The sequence below is a fragment of the Bos indicus genome, chromosome 2, assembly GCF_029378745.1.
Source record: "Bos indicus isolate NIAB-ARS_2022 breed Sahiwal x Tharparkar chromosome 2, NIAB-ARS_B.indTharparkar_mat_pri_1.0, whole genome shotgun sequence".
NCBI classification, from domain to species: domain Eukaryota; kingdom Metazoa; phylum Chordata; class Mammalia; order Artiodactyla; family Bovidae; genus Bos; species Bos indicus.
The window spans coordinates 841,034-863,386 of record NC_091761.1 but is presented as its reverse complement, the minus strand read 5'-3'; the positions used below and the strand labels follow the sequence as shown (position 1 = coordinate 863,386).

The following is a 22,353-nucleotide window of genomic DNA, read 5'->3' as shown; positions in this document are numbered from 1 at the left end:
TGCAAGGGTTTTAGAAGCTCTGTACCAGGAATCTAGACCAAAGACCAAATAAATATTTTTATTATACCACAGATTAAAAAGTATGATATTGGTGTTAAACATTTTAGCAGAACTCTGGAGTCCACATTATGAGTCCCATTTAATATGTTTAATAAGCAAAAAGAATGTGCTAATGATTAAGAAGTGTAAAGTTGATTTTGCATCTTGGCATACAGTAGCATGAAGAGGCAAAGGCATGTGTACATTTATTTGTTAACTTGAGCGTGGTGACTGATGATCTAGTAGTCTCTCTTAGCATTTGTACAGGATTTCACAAATTCAGTAAGTCAGTTCAGTCGTGTCCAACTCTTTGCGACCCTATGGACTGCAGTATGCCAGGCTTCCGTGTCCATCCCCAACTCCTGGAGCTTGCTCAAACTCATGTCCATCGAGTTGGTGTTGCCACCCAACCATCTCTGTTGTCCTCTTCTCCTCCCGTCTTCAATCTTTCCCAGCATCAGAGTCTTTTCCAATGAGTCTTCACATCAGGTGGCCAAAGTACTAGAGTTTCAGCTTCAGCATCAGTCCTTCCTATGAATATTCAGGACTGATTTCCTTTAGGATGGACTGGTTGGATTTCCTTGCAGTCCAAGGGACTCTCAAGAATCTTTTCCAACACCACAGTTCAAAAGCATCAATTCTTTGGTGCTCAGCTTTCTTTATAGTCCCAACTCTCACATCCATATGTGATTACCAGAGAAAAGATAGCTTTGACTATGCAGACATTTGTCAGCAATGTAATCACAAACTGCTTTTTAATATGCTGTCTAGGTTTATCATAGCTTTTCTTCCAAAGAGCAAGTGTCTTTTAATTTCATGGGTACAGTCAACATATGCAGAAATTTTGGAGCCCAAGAAAATAGTCTGTCACTGTTTCCATTTTTCCCCTGTCTATTTGCCATGAAGTGATTTAACTTGATACCATGATCTTTGTTTTTTGAATGTTGAGTTTTAAGCCAGCTTTTTCACTCTCCTCTTTCACTTTCATCAAGAGGCTGTTTAGTTCCTCTTTGCTTTCTGTCATAAGGGTGTTGTCATCTGCGTATCTGAGGTTATTGATATTTCTCCTGGCAGTCTTAATTCCAGCTTGTGCTTCATCCAGCCCAGCATTTTGCTTGATGTACTCTGCATAGAAGTTAAACAAGCAGGGTGAAAATATACAGCCTTGACATACTCCTTTCCTGATTTGGAACCAGTCTTTTGTTCCATGTCCAGTTTTAACTGTTGCTTCTTGACCTGCAAACATGTTTTGCAGGAGGCAGGTAAGGTGGTCTGGTATTCCCATCTCTTGAAGAATTTTCCAGTTTGTTGCGATCCACACAGTCAGAGGCTTTGCTGTAATCATTGAAGCCGAAGTAGATGTTTTTCTGGAATTTTCTTGCTTTTTCTATCATCCAGCAGATGATGGCAGTTTGATCTCTGGTTCCTCTGCCTTTTCTGAATCCAACTTTAACATCTGGAAATTCATGGTTCATGTACTGTTGAAGCCTAACTTCAAGAATTTTGAGCATTACTTTGCTGGTGTGTGAGATGAGTGCAATTGTGCAGTAGTTTGAACATTCTTTGGCATTGCCTTTCTTTGGAATGGAATGAAAACTGACCTATTCCAGTCCTGTGGCCATTGCTGAGTTTTCCAAATTTGCTGGCATATTGAGTGCAGCACTTTAAAAGCATCATCTTTCAGGATTTGAAATAGCTTAGCTGGAATTCCATCATCTCCACTATCTTTGTTCTTAGTGATGATTCTAAAGCCTACTTGATTTTGCATTTTAGGATGTCTGGCTCTAGGTGAGTGATCACACCATTGTGGTTATCTGGGTCATTAAGGTCTTTTTGTATAGTTCTTCTGTGTATTATTGCCACCTCTTAATATCTTCTGCTTCTGTTAAGGACCGTATCTGTCCTTTATTGTGCTCATCTTTGCTTGAAATGTTCCCTTGTTATCTCTAATTTTCTTGAAGACATCTCTAGTCTTTCCCATTCTGTTGTTTTCCTCTATTTCTTTGCACTGGTCGCTGAGGAAGGCTTTCTTGTATCTTTTTGCTGTTCTTTGGAACTCTGCATTTAAATGGGTATATTTTTCCTTTTCTCCTTTGCCTTTCTCTTCTCTTCTTTTCTCAGCTATTTTTAAGGCCTCCTCAGACAACCGTTTTGCCTTTTTGCATTTCTTTTTCTTGGGGATGGTCTTGATCACTGCCTCCTGTACAGTGTCATGAACCTCCATCCGTAGTTCTTCAGACGCTGTCTATCAGATCTAATCCCTTGAATCTATTTGTCACTTCCTCTGTTTAATCGTAAGGGATTTGATTTAGGTCACTACCCTTATGGCAGAAAGTGAAGAGGAACTAAAAAGCCTCTTGATGAAAGTGAAAGAGGAGAGTGAAAAAGTTGGCTTAAAGCTCAACATTCAGAAAATGAAGATCATGGCATCCGGTCCCATCACTTCATGGGAAATAGATGGGGAAACAGTGGAAACAGTGTCAGACTATTTTTTTGGGCTCCAAAATCACTGCAGATGGTGACTGCAGCCATGAAATTAAAAGACGCTTACTCCTTGGAAGGAAAGTTATGACCAACCTAGACAGCATATTAAAAAGCAGACATTACTTTGCCAACAAAAGTCTGTCTAGTCAGGGCTATGGTTTTTCTAGTAGTCATGTATAGATGTGAGAGTTGGACATAAAGAAAGCTGAGCGCCAAAGAATTGATACTTTTTCATTGTGGTGTTGGAGGAGGCTCTTGAGAGTCCCTTGGACTGCAAAGAGATCAAACCAGTGAGTTCTAAAGGAAATCAGTCCTGAATATTCATTGGAAGGACTGATGCTGAAGCTGAAAGTCCAATACCATGGCCACCTGATGTGAAGAGCTGACTTATTTGAAAAGACCCTGATGCTGGGAAAGATTGAGGGCAGGAGGAGAAGGGGACGACAGAGGATGAGATGGTTGGATTGCATCACCAACTCAATGGACATGAGTTAGGGTAGGTTCTGGGACTTGTTGTTGGACAGGGAGGCCTGGCATGCTGCAGCTCATGGGGTTGCAAAGACTCAGACACAACTGAGCGACTGAACTGAACTGAACTGAATAGAGGTTCTTCATCTTTGGCTGCAAAAATATAGTCAATCTGATTTTGGTATTGACCATCTAGTGATGTCCATATGTAGAGTCTTCTCTTGTGTTGTTGCAAGAGGGTGTTTGCTACCACCAGTGCGTTCTCGGAAAAACTCTGTTAGCCTTTTACCTGCTTTGTTTTGTACTCCAAGGCGAAATCTGTCTGTTACTCCAGGTGTCTCTTGACTTCCTGCTTTTGCATTCCAGTCCTCTATAATGAAGAAGACATCTTTTTTGAGTGTTAGTTCTAGAAGGTCTTGTAGATCTTCATACAACTGTTCAAGTTCAGCTTCTTCAGCATTATTGGTCAGGTTATAGACTTGTATTACTGTGATATTGAATGGTTTGCCTTGGAAACAAACAGAGATCATTCTGTTTTTTTTGAGATTGCATCCAAGTATTGCATTTCAGACTCTTATGTTGGCTGTGATGGCTACTCCATTTCTTCTAAGGGATTCTTTCCCACAGGAGTAGATATAATGGCCATCTCAGTTAAATTCTCCCATTCCAGTCCATTTTAGTTCACTGATTCCTAAAATGTTGATGTTCACTCTTGCCATCTCCTGTTTGACTGCTTACAATTTGCCTTGATTCATGGACCTAACATTCCAGGTTCCTGTGCAATATTGCTTTTTATAGCATCAGACTTTACTTCTATCCCTGTCACATCCCCAACTGGGTGTTGTTTTTGCTTTAGCTCTGTGTCTTCATTTTTTGTGGAGTTATTTCTCTACTCTTCTCCAGTAGCATATAGGACACCTACCGACCTGGGAGTTCATCTTTCAGTGTCATACCTTTTTGCCTTTTCATTTTGTTGATGGGGTTCTCAAAGCAAGAATACTGAAGTGGTTTGCCATTCCCTTCTCCAGTGGACCACGTTTTGTCAGAACACTGCACAATGACCCGTCCATCTTGGGTGACCCCACACAGCATGACTCATAGTTTCATGGAGCTAGACAAAGCTGTCGTCCATGTGATCCATTTGGTTAGTTTTCTGTGATCGTGGTTTTCATTCTGTCTGCCCTCTGATAGATAGGGATAAGAGGCTTATGGAAGCTTCCTGATGGGAGAGACTGACTCAGGGGAAACTGGGTCTTCTTCTTATGGGTGGGGCCATGTTCGGTAAATCTTTAGTCCAGTTTTCTGTTAGTGGGCATAGCTGTGTTCCTCCTGGTTGCTTGACCTGAGGCCAATCTGTGGTGGAGGTAATGAAGATAATGGTGACCTCCTTCAAAAGGCCCCATGCACACACTGCTGCACTCATTGCCCCTGACCCTGCAGCAGGCCACTGCCGAACCTAGCCTCTGCTGGAGACTGCTGGACAGTGACGGGCATGTCTGGGTCAGTAACTTGTGAGGTCACTGCTCCTTTCTCCTGATTCCTGGTACGTGGAAGGTTTTGTTTGTGCCCTCTAAGAGTCTGTTTGCCCAGTCCTGTGTAAGTTCTGGTGGCTCTATGGTGGGGTTAATGGTGACCTCCACCAAGGTTTTTGCCATACCCAGGTCTGCTGCACCCAGAGCCCCTGTGGCAGGCCACTGCTGACCCGTCCCTCCACAGGAGACACTCAGACACAGTTCTGGCTCGGTCTCTGTGGGTTGGGTGTACATTTTGTGCCCTTCTCCTGTCTGAGCAGCTCAGGCCCCCAGGTGCTTGGTGAGCATGCTGTCCCGAGGGGACTGTGTGTCTCAATCACCTCCTGGTCCCAGCTGCTCAGTTTCCCAGGGGCACCATGAGAGTACCATATCAGGTGTGCTGTGTGTCTCTTCTGGAGAGCTGGTCTCACCCTAGACCCTCCTGGCCGATGTCAGCCGTCCAGGGTCTCAGGAAGTCAGCATTAGCAGCTGGGAGCCTCCTCACAGTTTGGTGGAAGATGTTGTCTCTGGGGGTGAGATTGTAGCAGTCCCTTGCCTTCCAGCTCTGGCTGTTGCAAGCCTGCCTCTGCCTCCAGGCATTCTCCTTTGGTATTCCCTCATTCCTTTGTTCTGTGAGCAGGCCAGGCTACCCGTTAGGTTGTTAGGTTAGAGCCTTTCTTGGGAATGTTCCCATTTCTGCATTTGTAGTTAGGTGTGTATTCTCTGGGTTTTTTTTTTTTTTTTCTTCTGGGTATGTTGCCTTCTGAGATTCCAAAAGTCCCCACACACCTGTCTGTGAGAGGGTTTCCTACTGTGTGGAAACTTCAGGACTCCCTCCCCAGGACAGGTCTCTGTCCCTAACTCTTTTGTATCTCTTTTTGTCTTTTGTATTTTGTCCTACCTCCTTTTCGAAGAGATTGGGCTGCCTTTCTGGGTGCCTGGTGTCCTCTGCCAGTGTTCAGATGTTGTTTGGTGGAAGTTGCTCAGCATTCAGATGATCATTTGATGAATTTGTGGGGGAGAAAGTGGTCTCCCTATCCTATTCCTCCACCATCTTGAAGTATCTCCTTTTAGTTTTAATTAATTTTATTAATTGAGATCTTTAGTGTAATGGTTTATCTTATGTATCAACTTTGCCAAGCCATGTTGTCTAGATATTTGTTTGATTAAATATTATTCTGGATGTTTCTATGAAAGTGAATTTTGAATGAAATTCACATGTAAATCCATGGACTTTGAGTAAAGCAAATTACACTTCATAATGTGGGTGGGCCTCATCCAGTCACGTGAAGAGTCTGAGTAGAGAAAAGACTAACTGTCTTCCAGCAAGAAGAAATTTTCCCTCCAGATTGCCTTTGGACTCAAAACTGTAACATCAACTGTTCCTTGGTCCCCACCTTTCTTGCTTTCTTTGCAGTTTTTGGAGTTGAATTTCCACCGTTGTGGAAGCCAATTCCTTAAAATAAATCAGTCTCCCCCTGCCACCAACACACGTATAATCACCGCCCCCCCCCCACCCCCCAGCCCATTCCTTTTCCGTTTTTGTGGAGAATTTTCAGTGATAAATTTAGATTGTTGTTCAGTCACTAAGTCATGTATGACTTTGCAGCCCATGGACAACAGGCTTCTCTGTCCTCTGCTTTCTCCTGGACTTTGCTTAATTCATGTCCACTGAGTTGGTGATGCCGTTTAACCATCTCATTCTGTTGCCCCCTTCTCCTCCTGCCCTAGATCTTTCCCAGCATCAGATTCTTTTCCAGTGCATCGGCTCTTCCCATCACATGGCCAAAGTATTGGAGCTTCAGCAAAAGTTCTTCCAGTGAATATTCAGGTTAATTTCCTTTAGGATTGATTGGTTTGATCTCCTTGCTGACCAAGGAACTCTCAAGAGTCTTCTCCAGCTCTACAGTTCAAAAATATCAATTCTTCCATGCTCAGCCTTCTTTATGGTCCAACTCTCACATCATTACACGACTAATGGAAAAACCATAGCTTTGACTGTATGGACCATTGTTGGCAACACACTGTCTAGGTTTGTCATAGCTTACAGGGAGCAAGCATCTTTGAATTTCATGGCTGCAGTCATCATCTGCAGTGATTTTGGAGCCCAAGAAAATAAAATCTCACTGTTTCCATTTTTCTTCCATCTATTTGCTGTGAAGTGATGTGCCCAGATGTCATGATCTTAGTTGTTTGAATGTTGAGTTTTAAGCCAGCTTTTTCCACTCTGCTCTTTCACCCTCAAGAGGCTCTTTAGTTTCTCTTCACTTTCAGCCATTAGAGTGGTATCATCTGCGTATCAAGGTTGTTGATATTTCTCCTGGCGTTTTCATTTTTGGCTGCAAAGAACATAATCAGTTGGATTTCGATGTTGACTATCTGGTGATGTCCATATGTAGAGTAGTCTCTTAGATTGTTGGAATAGGGTGTTTGCTGTGATCGGCGTGTTCTCTTGACAAAACTGTTAGCCTTTGCCCTGCTTCAATTTATCCTCTGAGGCCAACCTTGCCTGTTATTCTGGGTATCTCTTGACTTCCTGCTTTTGCATTCCAATCCCCTATGATGAAAAGGACATCTTTTTTTGGTGTTAGTTTTAGAAGGTGTTGTGGGTTTTCGTAAGACTGCTCAACTTTGCCTTCTTCGGCATCAGTGTTTGGGGAGTAGACTTGCATTACTGTCATGTTGGATGGTTTGCCTTGGAAATGAACCAAGATCATTCTGTCATTGTTGAGATTGCACCCAAATACTGCATTTTGGACTCTCTTTATTGACTGTGAGGGCTACTCCATTTCTTCTAAGGGATTCTTGCCCACTGTATTAGATATAATGGCCATCTCAGTTAAATTCTCCCATTCCTGTCCAGTTTAGTTCACTGATTCGTAAGGTGTTAATGTTCAACCTTTCCATCTCCTGCTTGACCACTTCCAAGTTCCTATGCAATATATTTTTTTTTAATTTTATTTTTAAACTTTACATAATTGTATTAGTTTTGCCAAATATCAAAATGAATCTGCCCCTATGCAATATTGTTCTTTACAGCATCAGACTTTACTTTCACCTCCAGTCACCTCCACAGATGAGCATTGTTCCACTGAGGCCCCGCCGTTTCACTCTTTCTGGAGCTATTAGTAAGTGCCGTCTGTTCTTCCCAGTAGTGTATTGGACATCTTCCATCCTAGGGGGTCATCTTTCGTAGTATATTAGACATCTTCCCACCCGGGGGGCTCATCTTTTGGCGTCATATCTTTTTGCCTTTTCATATTCTCCGTGGAGTTCTCCAGGCAAGAATACTAGAGTCGGTTGCCATTTCTTCCTCCAGTGGACCATGTTTTGTCAGAACCCTTCACTATGACCCATCTGTCTTGGGTGACCTGGCATGGTTTTGGTCATAGATTTCGTTGTGTTATGCAAGCTCCTTTGCAACAACAAGGCTGTGATCCATGAAGGGGAATGTTCTTAGATACCTGTAGTTCTTTTTTTTTTATTTACAGTCTATTTTTTTTTTTAATTGAGAAGTCTGTATTAGTGAACAAGCTTTCTTCAAGGTAGTGATTAAAGTGAAAATAAAACACAGTTGAACTTACGTTGCGCAGTAGAATGCAGGAGTCTCTGGTGGCCCTGGGCCGTTTTAGGAGTGCTGCTCCAGCTGTGGTCCTGCCTGTGTGGGGAGAACTGCACAAAGGGGTTGCCTGTACCTCTAGCCTTCTGCTTACTCTGGACCTCAAGCACAGCGACTGAGCAATAACAGCTCCTCTTTCTGTAGGTCCTATACCTAGCACCTTCTGACAGTGCTTTGAGAGGAAATCTCATTGGGTGGTTGTGAAAAATCTTCTTACTGTTCTAGAACAGGAGAGTGTTAAAGTCTTCTAGTCCTCATTTCATCTCCTGAAATCTGCTCTTCCCCTTCAGGGTGTTACCCTGGAACGTTAGGAAGATCAACTCCCCGACTCCTGTATCCCCATCTTTCCATTATCTGTGGTGTGTGTGTGTTCCATAATAGTTTATGTTCTGTTTGTTTGCTCTCTGTAAACTTTTGAGCCCTGTGTTAATGGAAAGAAGAAATGACATACTTAACCTTTTGTCTCAGAGCTTGTTGTGGAGCTCTTCTTGGTTGTTTTTGTATCCTCAAGTGACTGCCTCCTGCGTTTGCTATTGTAAACGTTCTTGTTTATGCTCCTGAGAGTAAAACTTGAGTTGTGTTTAGTGATGCTTCTTGTCTGCTTCCTGGTGATGAAAGATTATATTGCTGATGTTATATTAGCATTTTGTATTTTTATTTGTAATATTTACAATGAGATTTGCTTCAGAGGTTGACAGACTTACTCTAAACGGCCAGGGGACCCACTTTTGGGACCCTGCAGTTGTGCCAAAGCAGCCATACACAAAACTTCACGTTGAAATGTAAAGTTTTTATAATGTTTTCATTAGAAAATATTCTTTTGATTACTTTTCAGCCATTTAAGATGTGAAATCTTTTCTTAGCTTTCAGACCGTACATGAGCCAGCTTCAGGCTGGAGTTTGCCCCCAGCCTTGTAGGCAGACCCTATGGGCGTGTAGGGCCCAGCAGTTACAGCCTACACTGCGTTCTAGCCCAAGCTCTTTGCCTGAACTGTACTGTGAGGTGCAGTATCTTTTGCATCTGTGAACAGGAGACAGAAGCCTGCCTGCTGGAAGAATTTTTTTGTAAGGATTAAAAAGAATAATGCTCTGCTGTATGGCCAGGTACTTTGTATTGTACACTTCAGCTTATTTTCACTTTTCTTGTGCTGTTTCATTTTTGTCCCCCTTCTTCAGACCTGCTTTTTTGAAATGTGATCTGTCTTGGTGAATATTCAATGTATACTTTAAAAAGAAGGCATGTTCTACTCTTATTGGATAGCTTGTTGTATAAAGTGTTGATCACATCTGTTTGGTTTATGCTTATGATTTTTAATTCTGGTTTATGCTTATGATTTTCAGTTCCTTATCAGTGCTGGTTTTCTCTCTGCTTGTTTTGTTACTGACAGGGTAGTATTGGTGTCTCTAACATAATTGTGGATTTGTCCATTTTTCCTTTTAGTTGTTGTTTTGTATGTTTTGGGGCTTTATTTTGACTTCATACACATGTAAGGTTGTTATGTTTTCTTTGGTGAATTTACTGCTTTATTATTATGTTATATTCTGCTTTATCTCCAGTAATTTTCTTTTCTCTGGCATCCGTTTTATATGATATTAAAATAGTCATTTCAACTTTCTTTTGATTAGTATTGTTTGGTATATATATATTTTCCATTTATTTACTTCTAATCTCCTTATATTTTTATATTCCAAGTGAGTTTTGTAGAGATTGCATGTAGTTGGGTCATTTTTAGAAAATCCATTGTGACAGTCCATCTTTTGTGTTCAGATCATTTATAGTATAATTCATGATATGTTTAGATTTTAAGACTTCTCGTCTTACTATTTGTTTTCTGTTTCTGCTCTGTTTTCTGTTTCTCTCACCTACCTTTTTTGGATATTGGAACATTGTTTTTAAGTTGTTGCTGCTGCTCAGTCCTGTCTGACTCTTTGCGACCCCATAGACTGCAGCACACCAGGGTTCCCTGTCCTTCACCACCTCCTGGAGCTTGCTCAAACTCATGTCCATTGAGTGAATGATACCATCCAACCATCTCTTCCTCTGTTGTCCCCTTCTCCCTTCAATCTTTCCCAGCATTAGGGTCTTTTCTAATGAGTCAGCTCTTTGCATCAGGTGGCCAAAGTATTGGAGCTTCAGCATTAGTATCAGTCCTTTCAATGCCTATTCAGGATTGATTTCCTTTAGGATTGACAGGTTTGATCTCCTTGCAGTCGAGGGGAGTCTTCTCCAACACGACAATTCAAAAGCATCAATTCTTAGGCTCTCAGCCTTCTTTATGGTCCAGCTCTGACGTCCATACATGACTACTGGAAACATAATAGCTTTGACTGTATGGACCTTTTTGGCAAAGTAACGTCTGTGCTTTTTAATTTGCTGTCTAGGTTTGTTATAGCTTTCCTTCCACGGAAGAAGCAGCTTTAATTTCATGGCTGCAGTCACTGTCAGCAGTGATTTTGGAGCCCAAGAAAATAGTCTATCACTGTTTCCATTTTTTCCCCATTTATTTGCCATGAAATGATGAGACTGGATGCCATGATCTTAGTTTTTTGAATGTTGAATTTTAAGTCAGCTTTTTCGCTCTGCTCTTTCACCTCATTAAGAGGCTCTTTAGTTACATTACAAAAATAATCTATGTTTTGTCGGATTTATTTTTTATTCCCTTTTTTCTTTATGGGCCACGTTGTATGGCTTGCAGGATCTCATTTCCCAACCAGGGACTGAACCCAAACCCTTGATGGTGAGAGTGCAGAGTCCCAACCACTGGACTGCCAGGGAATCCTTGATATTTCTGTAAATAAAAGAGGTACCGTTAACCATAGCTATGGCATGACGTTGAGGGAATGGGACATAAGTAGTATACTGTGACAAGGGCTTTTTCTTTGGCCTCAGGGGCAGAACGTTGAGTTAATTATACTTGTCAGTTCCTGACACACTATTTCCAAATCAATATTTTTAAGTGTTTTTCTGTCTAATGAATTTGTTTTTGTGTTTTAATTTTATTTTATTTTTTTTTGTGTTTTTATTTTAAATACACTGCTATTTAAAACATACTCGTGTACAGTGTTCACACATTATGCTATGTCTGAGGTGCGTTAGATTGCTGTGAGCCTTTGTCTCCATGTCTCCCGTCACAGGCCTGTCCCAGAGCTCTGTGGGCATGTGCCTGGAGGCGACTGCTGGACCTCCCGTGCCCTAGATTGCTCTTCAGGTGGGCTGTGGGCGCGACTCCTCCACAGCTGTGTCTGAAGATTTGTGCCTCCAGCTCCACATTTCTCCTGACACTTGGCATTATTTAGTTATTGAACTAAATAATAATAGCCCTCATCATCGAGGGCTTAATCCCTGGCATCTGTTGTTCTAGGCCCTTGGGAAACAGAGCAAAACCAGATGGAAAAGGAATAAAAGGTCCTGCCTTGGAGCTTTTATTTTAGCTTTCTAACAGTTGTGAGTTTGGTGAGTGTAAAGTAATATTTCATTGTTTTAATTTATACTTTTTCTAAGTATGAATTTAGTATCTTTTCATAGCATTAGCTTTTTGGGGTTGCTTCTGTTGGACATTTGATATTTTTCTTATAGAATGTCGGAGTTTCTTTTATACCTTGTTGGTTTTAGATACTCTTTACTATCTGTGATATGATACACTCTTTTTTCACAGATGTAGATGTAATAGTGGATGCTAAATAACAACACAGGTTTGAACTATGCAGGTCCACATATGAGCAGATTTTTTTTCAGTACTAAGTACTATGGTACTTCATGATCGGTGGTTTGAATTGCTGGATATGGAAGAACTGTGGATTTTTGACTGCACATGTTCAAGAGTCAACTGTCTATTTCTAATTACTATTTAGGAAATAGTTTCTATTATTTAGAAAATAGTTCATTTAGTAGCGGTCTTCTAGGATAGGATACATTCACACTTCAAGGTGAATATTAGTTCTCTCTTAACTTGCTAAGTAAGGAGTTTCATAACAGTTTTTCTTAGGCCAACTAGTCAGTGGCCTAAAGTTGTGGTACTCAGTTTACTTCTGTATTGCAGCATTGCTGAATTACTATTTCAGTTGGTAGTGGCCCTGTGTAACATTGGTTCTCAGTTGGTGTGGGGTAGGGCAGTGTATAGAGTTGAAGATGATTTTTGAATCATATTCCCATTCCATGTCCTCCCTTACTGTGGACACACTGCAATTGGAAATCACTGGATAAAAACAATTAATGTTAATATCAAAGACTTAAGATTTTTAGTTGAGAAATGTAGTAGGAAATCGATAGTATGTCTTGGAAGACATACGTCAAAGAACAGTTTGAATGATATTTTGATTTTTCAAATGAAAAGAGTCACTGGGCCATTCATTACTTCTTAAATCACACTGTATGTTATGTTGATGAGTCATGTAATTTTTTCTTCCCAATTGTCAAATGATCAGCTAATGATGTGTGTTGCAACTTAACTTTTCCATTTTTTGGGTGAAAATTTGCAAAGAGACTGGCAAGTGTTATGTTACATTTTAAAAAGCAATTTATATACTTAAATTTATAAAAAATTTTCCAGATGATGGTGTTGATACTCAGATTGGAACAAAGAAAGAAGATCTGAATGACAAAGAGAAAAAAGAAGAGGAAGAAACTCCTGCACCTGCATATAGGGCCAAGTCAATCCTAGAGAGCTGGGTATGGGGTAAGCAACCAGGTATGAAGATCTACTCAAATTCTAGTTCTTTGAAATGAATGGCTTGGCATTCATTTTCTAGATAAAGTAGATGGACTTTATTTTTGTCATGGGATTTTTAAAAATTAAACTTAAATTTTTATATTTTAGTAGTGCGCTCAGTCACTTGGTTGTATCTGACTCTTTGCCACTGTATGGACTGTAGCCCACCAGGCTCCTCTGTCCATGGGATTTTCCTGGAAAGAGTACTGGAGTGGGTTTGCATTTCCTCCTCCAAGTTTATATTTTAGTAGACTGTGCATAGCATACATTTTACCATTTCAGTCAGTTTTAAGCGTACCGTTTAGTGACATTAAATACATTCACACTGTTGTATACCATCCATTTCCAGAGCCTCTTTATCTTCCGAAACGGAAACTTCCCTTCCTTGCCTTGGAAATCACTTTCTGTCTTTAGGATTTTGACTAGTCTAGTTACCTCATTTAAGATGGTTGCCATCCAGCCATCTCATCCTCTGTCGGCCCCTTCTGCTGCTTTCAATCCTTCCCGGCATCAGGGTCTTTTCCAGTGAATCAGCTGTTTGTATCAGAGGGCCAAAATATTGGAGTTTCAGCTTCAGCATCTGTCCTTCCAGTGAATATTCAGGGTTGATTTCCTTTTGAATTGACTGGTTTGATCTCCTAACTGTCCAAGGTTAATACATGATATTTGTTTTTCTCTTTCTGACTTAACTTCACTCTGTATAATAGGCTCTAGGTTCATCCACCTCAGTTCACCCGAGTCACATTTGTTCCTTTTTATGGCTGAGTGATATTCCTTTGTATATATGTACTGTTGCCCATATATACTTCTTTATCCATTCATCTGTCAGTGGACATCTAGGTTGCTTCCATGTCCTGGCCATTGTAAGTAGTGTTGCGACAAACATTGGGGCGCATGTGTCTTTTAGAATTGTGGTTTTCTCTGCCCATTTTTTAATTGAATTGGTTTTTTGTTTTAATGTTGAGTGAGATTTTGTACGTTAATCCTTATTGGATATATTGTTTATAAATATCATCTATTCAGTGGGCAGCTTTATCATTTTGTTGATAGTTTTCTTCACTGTGCAGAAGCTTTTTAGTTTGATGAGGTCCCATTAGTTTATTTTTGCTTTTGTGTCCCTTGCCTGAGGAAACATATCCAGAAAGATATTGCTAGGACCAGTGTCAAAGAGCATATTGCCTAGTTTTTCTAGAAGTTTCATGGTTTCAGGTCTTTCATATAAGTCTTATAGTTTAAAATCAGGGAGCATGATACCTCTAGCTTTGTTCTATCTCAGAAATATTTTAAATATTTGAGATTTTTTGTTTATGTTTCTGTACAAATTTTAGGATTATTTGTTCTAGTTCTTTAAAAAATGTCATTGAAATTTTGATAGGAATTGCATTGAATCTGTAGATGGGTGGTATGGTCATTTAAGTAATATTAATTCTTTCATTATATGAGCACAGTATGTCTTACATTGTCAGGTTCCTTTATCAGTGTCTTACAGTTTTTTAACTACAGTTCTTTTACCTCCTTAGATTTATTCCTAGCTATTTTATTCTTTTTGATGCAGTTGTCATTAGGACCCTTTTTCCTAATTTCTCATTCTGATAGTTCATTGTGAATAGAAATGCAACAGGTTTGTGTTTATTAATTTTGTATCCTAAAACTTTACCAAATTCATTGACGAGTTCTGATAATTCTTTTGAGTGTCTTCAGGATTTTATGTCATGACATTACAAGCAGTGACAGTTTTACTTATTCCTTTACAGTTTAGATTGCTTTTTCTTCTTTGCTGTGGCTAGAACTTCAAATACAGTGTTGAAAAAATGTTGTGAGAGTGGGTATCCTTGTACCTTATATTAGAGGAAATGTTTCAGCTTTTCAGCATTGAGTATGGTGGTGCTGCTGCTGCTGCTAAGTCGCTTCAGTCGTGTCCGACTCTGTGCGACCCAATGGATGGCAGCCCACCAGGTTCCCCCGTCCCTGGGATTCTCCAGGCAAGAACACTGGAGTGGGTTGCCATTTCCTTCTCCAGTGCATGAAAGTGAAAAGTGAAAGTGAAGTCGCTCAGTCGTATCAGACTGTTCGCGACCCCAAGGACTGCAGCCTACCAGGCTCCTCTGTCCATGGGATTTTCCAGGCAAGAGTACTGGAGTGGGGTGCCATTGCCTTCTCCGGAGTATGGTGTTAGCTCTGGGCTTATCATATATAGCCTTTATTACATTGACGTATGTTCCCTCTTTACCCACTATATTGAGAGTATTTATGATAAATGTGTATTGAGTTATGGCAAATGCTTTTTCTGCATCTATTGAGGTGATTATATGATATTTATCCTTCAGTTTGTTACTATTGTATAGCACATTGATTGATTTGTGGATGTTGATCTATTTTTGTATCCGTGGAAAGCGTCTGCCTGGAATTCAGGAGACCCGGGTTCGATCCCTGGGTCGGGAAGATCCCCTGGAGAAGGAAATGGCAACCCACTCCAGTATTCTTGTCTGGAGAATCCCATGGAGGGAGGAGCCTGGTAGGCTACAGTCCATGGGGTCGCAAAGAGTCGGACACGACTGAGCGACTTCACTCACTCATGATTCTTTTAATGTATTGTTGATTTTTTTGATGAATATTTTGTTGAATATTTTTGCATTTGTGAACATCAGGGTAATTGTGCTGAAATTTTCTTTTCTGGTGGTTGTCCTGTTTGTTTTTGGTATCAGGGTAATCCTGGTCTTATAAAATGAGTTTGGAAGTATTCCGTCCTTTTTTTTTCGTTTTTTCCTTTATCCTTGGAAGAATTTGAGAAGAATTAGAATTAATTCTTCTTTGAAGGTTTTGCATAATTCCCCAGTGAAGTCCTTTGGTCCTGGAGTTTGTTTGTTGGGAGGTTTTTGATGAATAATTCAGTCTCCTTACAGGTTATTGGTCTGGTCATATTTTCTATTTCTTAATGATTCAGTCTTGAAATTTTATATGTTTCTAGGAATTTATTTCATCTAGTCTTCAGTTGGTGTATAGTTGTATTTCTCTGGTGCCAGTTGTAACAGTTTCTTTTATATTTATGATTTTATTTATTTGGGCCCTCTCTGTTTCTTGGTGATTCTAGCTAACAGTTTGTCAGTTTTATCTTTTCAAAAAACAGCTGTTGGTTTTATTGATCTTTTATATCATCTTTTTATTCTCTTTGAATTGTTCCCACTCTTATCTTTATTGTTTCCTTCCATCTGATAACTTCGGGCTTCATTTGTTCTTTCTTTTCATTTCTTTTTTTTTTTTTTTTTTTTTTGAGTTTATTGAGGTGTTTACTTAGGTTATTTAGTTTCTTGTTTGAGATTTTTCTTTTTTTCTTTTTCTTTTTTTGGGGTAGACGTTTATCTTTCTGAACTTCCCTGTTAGAACTGCTCTTGCTGTATCTGGTAAGTTTGGTAGGTTGCAGTTCTGTTTTTCTTTGTCTGAAGGTATTTTTAAAAATTTCTCTTTTGATTTCTTCACTGACCCATTATTCTTCAGTGGCGTGTTGTTGTATCTCCATGTGTTGTGAATTTTCCAGTTTTCTTTTTGTAATTGATTTCCAATTTCATAACTTAATAGTTTGGAAAGATTCTTGATGTTATTTCAGTCTAATGAAGTTTATTGTGGCCTAATATGTTTTTTGTTATGGAGAATGTTTCATGTGCGCTTGAGAAGAACGTGTATTCTGTTACTTTTGGATGGAATGAACTGTATATTAACTGTTAAGGCCGTCAGGTCTTACGTTGTCATTTAAGTCTGATGTTATTTTACTGATTTTTCTGTCTGAATGATTTATCTGTTGATGTAAGTGAGTCCTGTACTATTTTGTATAGCAATTGATTTCTCTTTTTAGGTCTGTTAAGATTTGCTTTGTATATGGTTATGCCTATGTTAGATGTATAACTATTTTACAAATGTTAGTCCTTTTGTTAGACTCCCCTCTTTATCATTACGTAATGCTCTTCTTTGTCTCCTGTTACAGTTCTGTTTTAAAATTTATTTATCTAATCTAAGTGTAGGTACCCCAGGTTTCTTTAGGTTTTCATTTGCATGGAGTATCTTTTTCCATCCCTTCATTTTCAGTCTGTGTGTTGTCCTTGTCTGAAGATAGTCTTTTGTAGGTAGAATATAGGTGACTATTACTTATTTATTTTTATTTTGTATTGGGGTATAGCTGATTAACAGTGTTGTGACAGTTTCAGGTGACCAGCAAAGAGGCTCAGTCATGCATGCACATGTATGCATTCTCCTCAGACTCACTTCCTATCTGGGCTGCTACATAACATCGAGTAGGTCCCGTGTGACATACCTACAGTAGGTCCTTGTGGGTTATCCATTGTAAGTATAGCAGTGTGCCCATGTCCATCTCAGACTCCCTGGACTTGCTAGATTTCAGTGTCTGCTTCCTCCCCGTTTGGCAGGTTTGTACCTGTGTTACATTGCATCACTTCTCTGCGCCTTTCTCCGTGTCTTCTCCTTCTGGGGCCCTGCAAATGTTAGTCTGCTTGATGATGTGTCATGTATCCCTTAAGCTGTTTCCGCATTTTTTTCATTCTTTTTTCTTTTTGTTGCTCTGATTAGGTGAATTACCCTGTCTTTGAGTTCACTGAGCCTTTCTGCTGCTTCATGTAATGTGCTGGTGAATCCTTCTAGCATAGTTTTAGTTCAGCGCGGTTTTATTTTTTGCAGTGTATTTTTGGTCTTGATTCAGATTGGGCAACTTCCAGCTTTTAATTTTTTTTTTCCATTCTACTGTTGAGCCTTTTCACTGAACTTTTTATTTTGGTTCCAAAATTTCCATTTGGTTCTTTTTTTTTTTTTTTAAAGACATCTTTTTTGACTTAGGTTTTCTATTTTCTCACGTTTCAAGTGTGTTTTTGGTTTTGAGGCATTTTTAATCTGTGGCTTCTTTAAAATCTTTTTCAGAGTATTCTAATGTCTCTGTCATCTTGGTTTTTCCATCTGTTGATTGTCTTTTGAAAATTAATTTTGAGATCTTCCTGGTTCGTGATGTGGTGAGTAACTTTCTGTTGAAACACAGGCATCTTCATGTTATATCCTGAGACTATTACACTGGCTTTCTGTGACACCATTCTGACAGAGCAAGAAGGTGCTGTACTTTGTTAATGTCAGGAGGGGATTGGAGTTCTGCTGGCTCCCCACATGGTCTCATGATTTATTTCTGTGTGTGTATGTAAACACTCACCAACTTGTTTCAAAGTATCCTGCAAAAACTGACTGATTTCTTGGCATTAGGAGTTGGACAGGGCAAGCAGATGTAGAACAGTCAGGAAGGAGAGCAGGCAGATGCTCAAGAGCATATGTGCTTTCTCTAAGTTTCACAGTTATCTCTGGATTTTGTAGCTAAGCAGATGAGAGACTTTATCATTGCATGGTAGAGAATGCAATGACTGTTCTGGAAGGTGCCATTTGTTAGACCTGATCTCTGGAAGAAATTCTGATGAGCTGTCCTTGGCAATGCCATTTCAGTGACGTCTCCTGTGTGTCTACAGGGAATCAGGCATCTCTCAGTGGTGGGCCAACAGTGATTCTGCAAGGATGCCTGTGAAGGCTAGGGATAGTACCTCACATACAAACCTTTCTACTTCATCTTGAGCCTAATGTGGAGTTTAAAAGATATATATGTTTTTTAAAGTATTTTTCATCTAGATTTTGTAATGATGGGCTGTTTTAGCTAGTGGAACTTTCCATACTTGGAATCCAGCCTCTGGTGTCTGAATGTGTGTCTCTGTGCCATAGTGCCTGTGCTTGGTGAGAGAAGCTTTGTCCTGGTGGCCTCCCTAAAGAGAGGTGAGGTGTGTCCATCTGATGCCTTCTGTGATCTTTCTCATGGGAAAAGCATGTTGAGGTCATGGGTAGCTGAGAAGTAGGTGTCTTCCATATAGGGACATTCACTAGGTATGTGGCTGTTGTCTCTTGGGATATAAAGCTATCAGGGTGTTGATTGGTTTAGCCTCATAACTAATCAGCATTAGCCATAGAACAAAAAGAACAGGACACCCCTGCTCTGGTCACCACTGGGTACTGTACTGTTATAAGGGATTGGTGGAAGGTAACTTATATTTCAACTTTAGACAGCTTTATGATTAATTGCTAGATGAGACTCCTTTTAATTATTTTCATTCATGTAACTTTCTTCTAGGTACCTAAAAAAAGTCCTAAACTGTGGAAAATTTCAAACATACATGGTAGAAGGAGTAGTGTAATGAAATACCCGTTATCCGTAGCACATTCTGACTAGTTAATTTCATCTTCCTCTGAAACATTCCAGTAAATGTATCAACTTTCATGAGTATTGTATGCTGGGCAATTTATTGAAGCATTATTTTCATTATGAATTTGTTTTCATAACATAAAAATACTGAATATGGTTTTTCTTTCTGTCTAGGAAATGTATTGCTAATAAGTATTGACTTCATAGTGTTGTGTTAAAAACTTTTTTAACCTTATACCATGTTTACAGAAGGACAGAATGCCACACTCATTTGGGTGACATTGGGCAGGTACTCTGAGCTGAGTTGCCTCTTCCATAGAATGCCCTCCCAGTACTGCCTCTCTATGGGGCCTGTGAGGATTACCTAATGTGTGTTAAGTGCTCAAAATCATTTGTGGCACATATTAAGCACTCAAGTGTTACCTATTATTATTACCTATCAACTTAAAACAAACTGTGCCCCTGATATTCAGAGGTTGGATATTCTATGTTGTTTTCTAGATGTGAATGAATTGAAGGAGTGTCTTTCTGTGTTGGTTAAAGAGCAGCAAGCTCTGGCCATCCAGTCAGCGACCACCACCCTTTCAGCTCTGAGACTCAAGCAGAGGCTCATTGTTTTGGAACGATATTTCATTGCCTTGAATAGAACCGTTTTCCAGGAGAATGTCAAAGTTAAGTGGAAAAGCAGCAACATTTCTTTGCCTCCTGTGGACAAAAAAAGGTAATAATATAATTAAGAAAGTATCCTGATAACAGCTAAATGTAAAACTCAGGCTGCTTTGTTTAATAAGGAAAGTTTAATTAAGACTTACAATGTAGTCTGCTTTTTCCTTTTTTTGAAATTTTATTCTTGGTTTCCCTTTTTGTATGTTTTATATAATTTGGAGAATGGCTTTCCCAGTTTGCTTATGAAGTATCAGGCCATGCTGTAACCTGTCCCATTAAAGACACTTTTCTGTCAGTAGCAGTAAAAACCGGTCAGAAGTTTAGATCAGCATGTCAAGATTTGATAATCTGATCTGAACATTATGTTCTTTTTGTTTAATTTTGGTATTGGATAGGAAATTATCATATTGCAGTAGTGCTTAACTAGTTTAGATGCTTCATTTTTTTTTCTTCTTAATGTGATTTACTCATTCTTTAATTAAAGAGGTGCTTTTATGAACTCACTTGTGGTTGTAAGAAATGATACAGGGATTCCTTATACCCTTTGGCCGGGTTCTCCAGGGTTAGCCACTTGGAAACTGTAACGCAAAATCACAGTTAGCATGTTGACGTTGGTACATTTTACCTGTGTCACTCGTATTTCCCGTTTTAGGTGCTCTCAGTCCTGTGTGTATGTTTTTCCAGGTGATTTTATCACAGGTGTAGGTTTCTGTCAGAACTGCCCCAGTCAGGGGACCCTTTTTTATAGCTGTAACTATTAACCTGTTTTCCATGTCTATTATGTAACTTTATGAGGTTGGCTTTTTCACTCAGTATTATTCCTTTGAGGTTCTTCCAGGTATATGCATGTGTCATTACTGTTGAACAGGATTCCATGTATAGGTGTACCATATTTTTTTAACCACTCACCTTTTGAAGGTATCTCAGTTGTTTATAATTTTTGAGTATTTTGAATAAAGTTGCTGTGAATATTTTCTACAGGTTTTTCTGTGAACATAATTTTCAGTTTCTCTGGAATGAGTAACTTAGAGTGCAATTGCTGGGTCTTAAGTTTGGGTTTGTAAGGCATTTTCATACTATGTCCAGAATAACTGTACAATTTTACATTCTCATCAGCCAAGTATGAGTGGTGGTTTTTTTCTATCCTTGTCAGCTTTTGGTATTGTCACTTATTTACTGTAGCCATTTTATTAGATGTATTGTGTTATCTCCTAAATATTTATAGATTTCCTAATTTCTCAACCTATTTGGATAGTAGTGAGTTTTTACCTTTTTCACAGAACTAGCTCTGGGTTAAATAGTTGATCAGTGTAGATGGGAGTGTGTCCAAACTGTTTCTGTTTCTGTTTGCTTAAATATCTATAAAATAGAGAGCCACTTGTTGAAGATTTAGCAGTTCTTGCACCATGCCAGTTTAGGACTACTGGGCTCCTTTTCCGTGGATAAGGTCACGATTGGCTCAGGAGAGCCCTAGACTCATGTTTCTCCTGGAATGTGTTTCTTAAAGGGTTCCCTGTGTGGGGTGCTCCTCCCACTTCATCTGAATTGACTTTGTCTGTGTATTTATTGTTTTAAAGACCACATGTCTTATTATACATCTTTATCCTTTAAGGTTATAATTCTTATTCGGTATAAATCTCCTTATTCCTGTCTTGCAGGCGCCCAGTTGCCTCGTAGGAGGCAGCCACTAACTGCAGTTGTTTGTGTTTCCTCAGAGCTCCCCAGGCACATGTTGTGTTCTCTTCAGGATTTACCACCTTGTGCCTACCAGCCGCCTCTGTTGGGTCCTCACATTCCTCACTGCTAATTTGACTTGATTGTGTCTTGAGGAGATCATTCCATATCTTGCCCATTTTTAATAGCATTTCTAACTGATTATGAAAGGGAATAAAATATATGGTACAAAAACCATGGTAGTATAAAGTTGAAAATAAAATTGCTGTTTATGATTAAGTTTATACTGTACACACTTTTTTGTATTCTAGTTTTTTTTTTCAAGGATGATTTTTATGGTTTGTATGACTTCTTAATAGATGTACAACGAAACCATGTCTTGTTACATTAACATATGTAATTAACATATGTAAGTAATAAAAAGCTTAAAAAGACACCCGAGAATGATAAGCACTAAATTCAGGAGAGGGTAACCTCTCAGGAGGCGGGATGAAGGAGAAGAGCATGAGTATGGGGCCTGCAGACCCAGTGGTCACATTTACCCAGGCAGGGAGAGAGCCAAAGCAGACTCCTGGCCTGGATGCGTTGTCTTCTGTGTGCTCCTCACCTGTCGCCTGCCTTTTCTTTATTGCATGAGGTTATTCCCCCCTTTTATGTACTTACTGTTTATCCAGCTAATAATACTAGTTCCTTGAGATTATTTTTGTGTTTTTGCAAGTCATTTAAAATTCTTTGTAAATATCTTTCTTTTGCTCAAAGAGAAAGCTTTTCCTTTACAAAGGACATTTGGTAAATGTTTTTAAAGTGTCAAACTAAAAGTTGTTTGTGATCTTCTATCTAAAGAAACCTACTGATCACGTTTTGGAACAAATCCTTTTGTACTGCATGCTTTATTTTAGCATTTGCACATGCCTCTTGACTGACAGTTCCTACTCTCCCCCACCCCATGTG

At 39.5% G+C, this 22,353-nt stretch overlaps 1 protein-coding gene across 6 annotated transcripts in view; it reads left to right on the top strand.

The window, feature by feature from the left end:
* Positions 1–22,353, top strand: part of HERC2 (HECT and RLD domain containing E3 ubiquitin protein ligase 2) — a 234,998-nt gene that overhangs the window by 22,002 nt on the left and 190,643 nt on the right. For all 6 annotated transcript variants that reach the window (XR_011570152.1, XM_070801388.1, XM_070801376.1 and 3 more), the window contains 2 exons: positions 12,672–12,809; positions 19,564–19,783. Coding sequence is in view for 5 of the 6 variants with exons in the window: in XM_070801388.1 (XP_070657489.1) it covers positions 12,672–12,809; positions 19,564–19,783 (358 nt within the window). In the remaining variant the exon portion in view is untranslated. The remainder of the gene's footprint in view (positions 1–12,671; positions 12,810–19,563; positions 19,784–22,353) is intronic.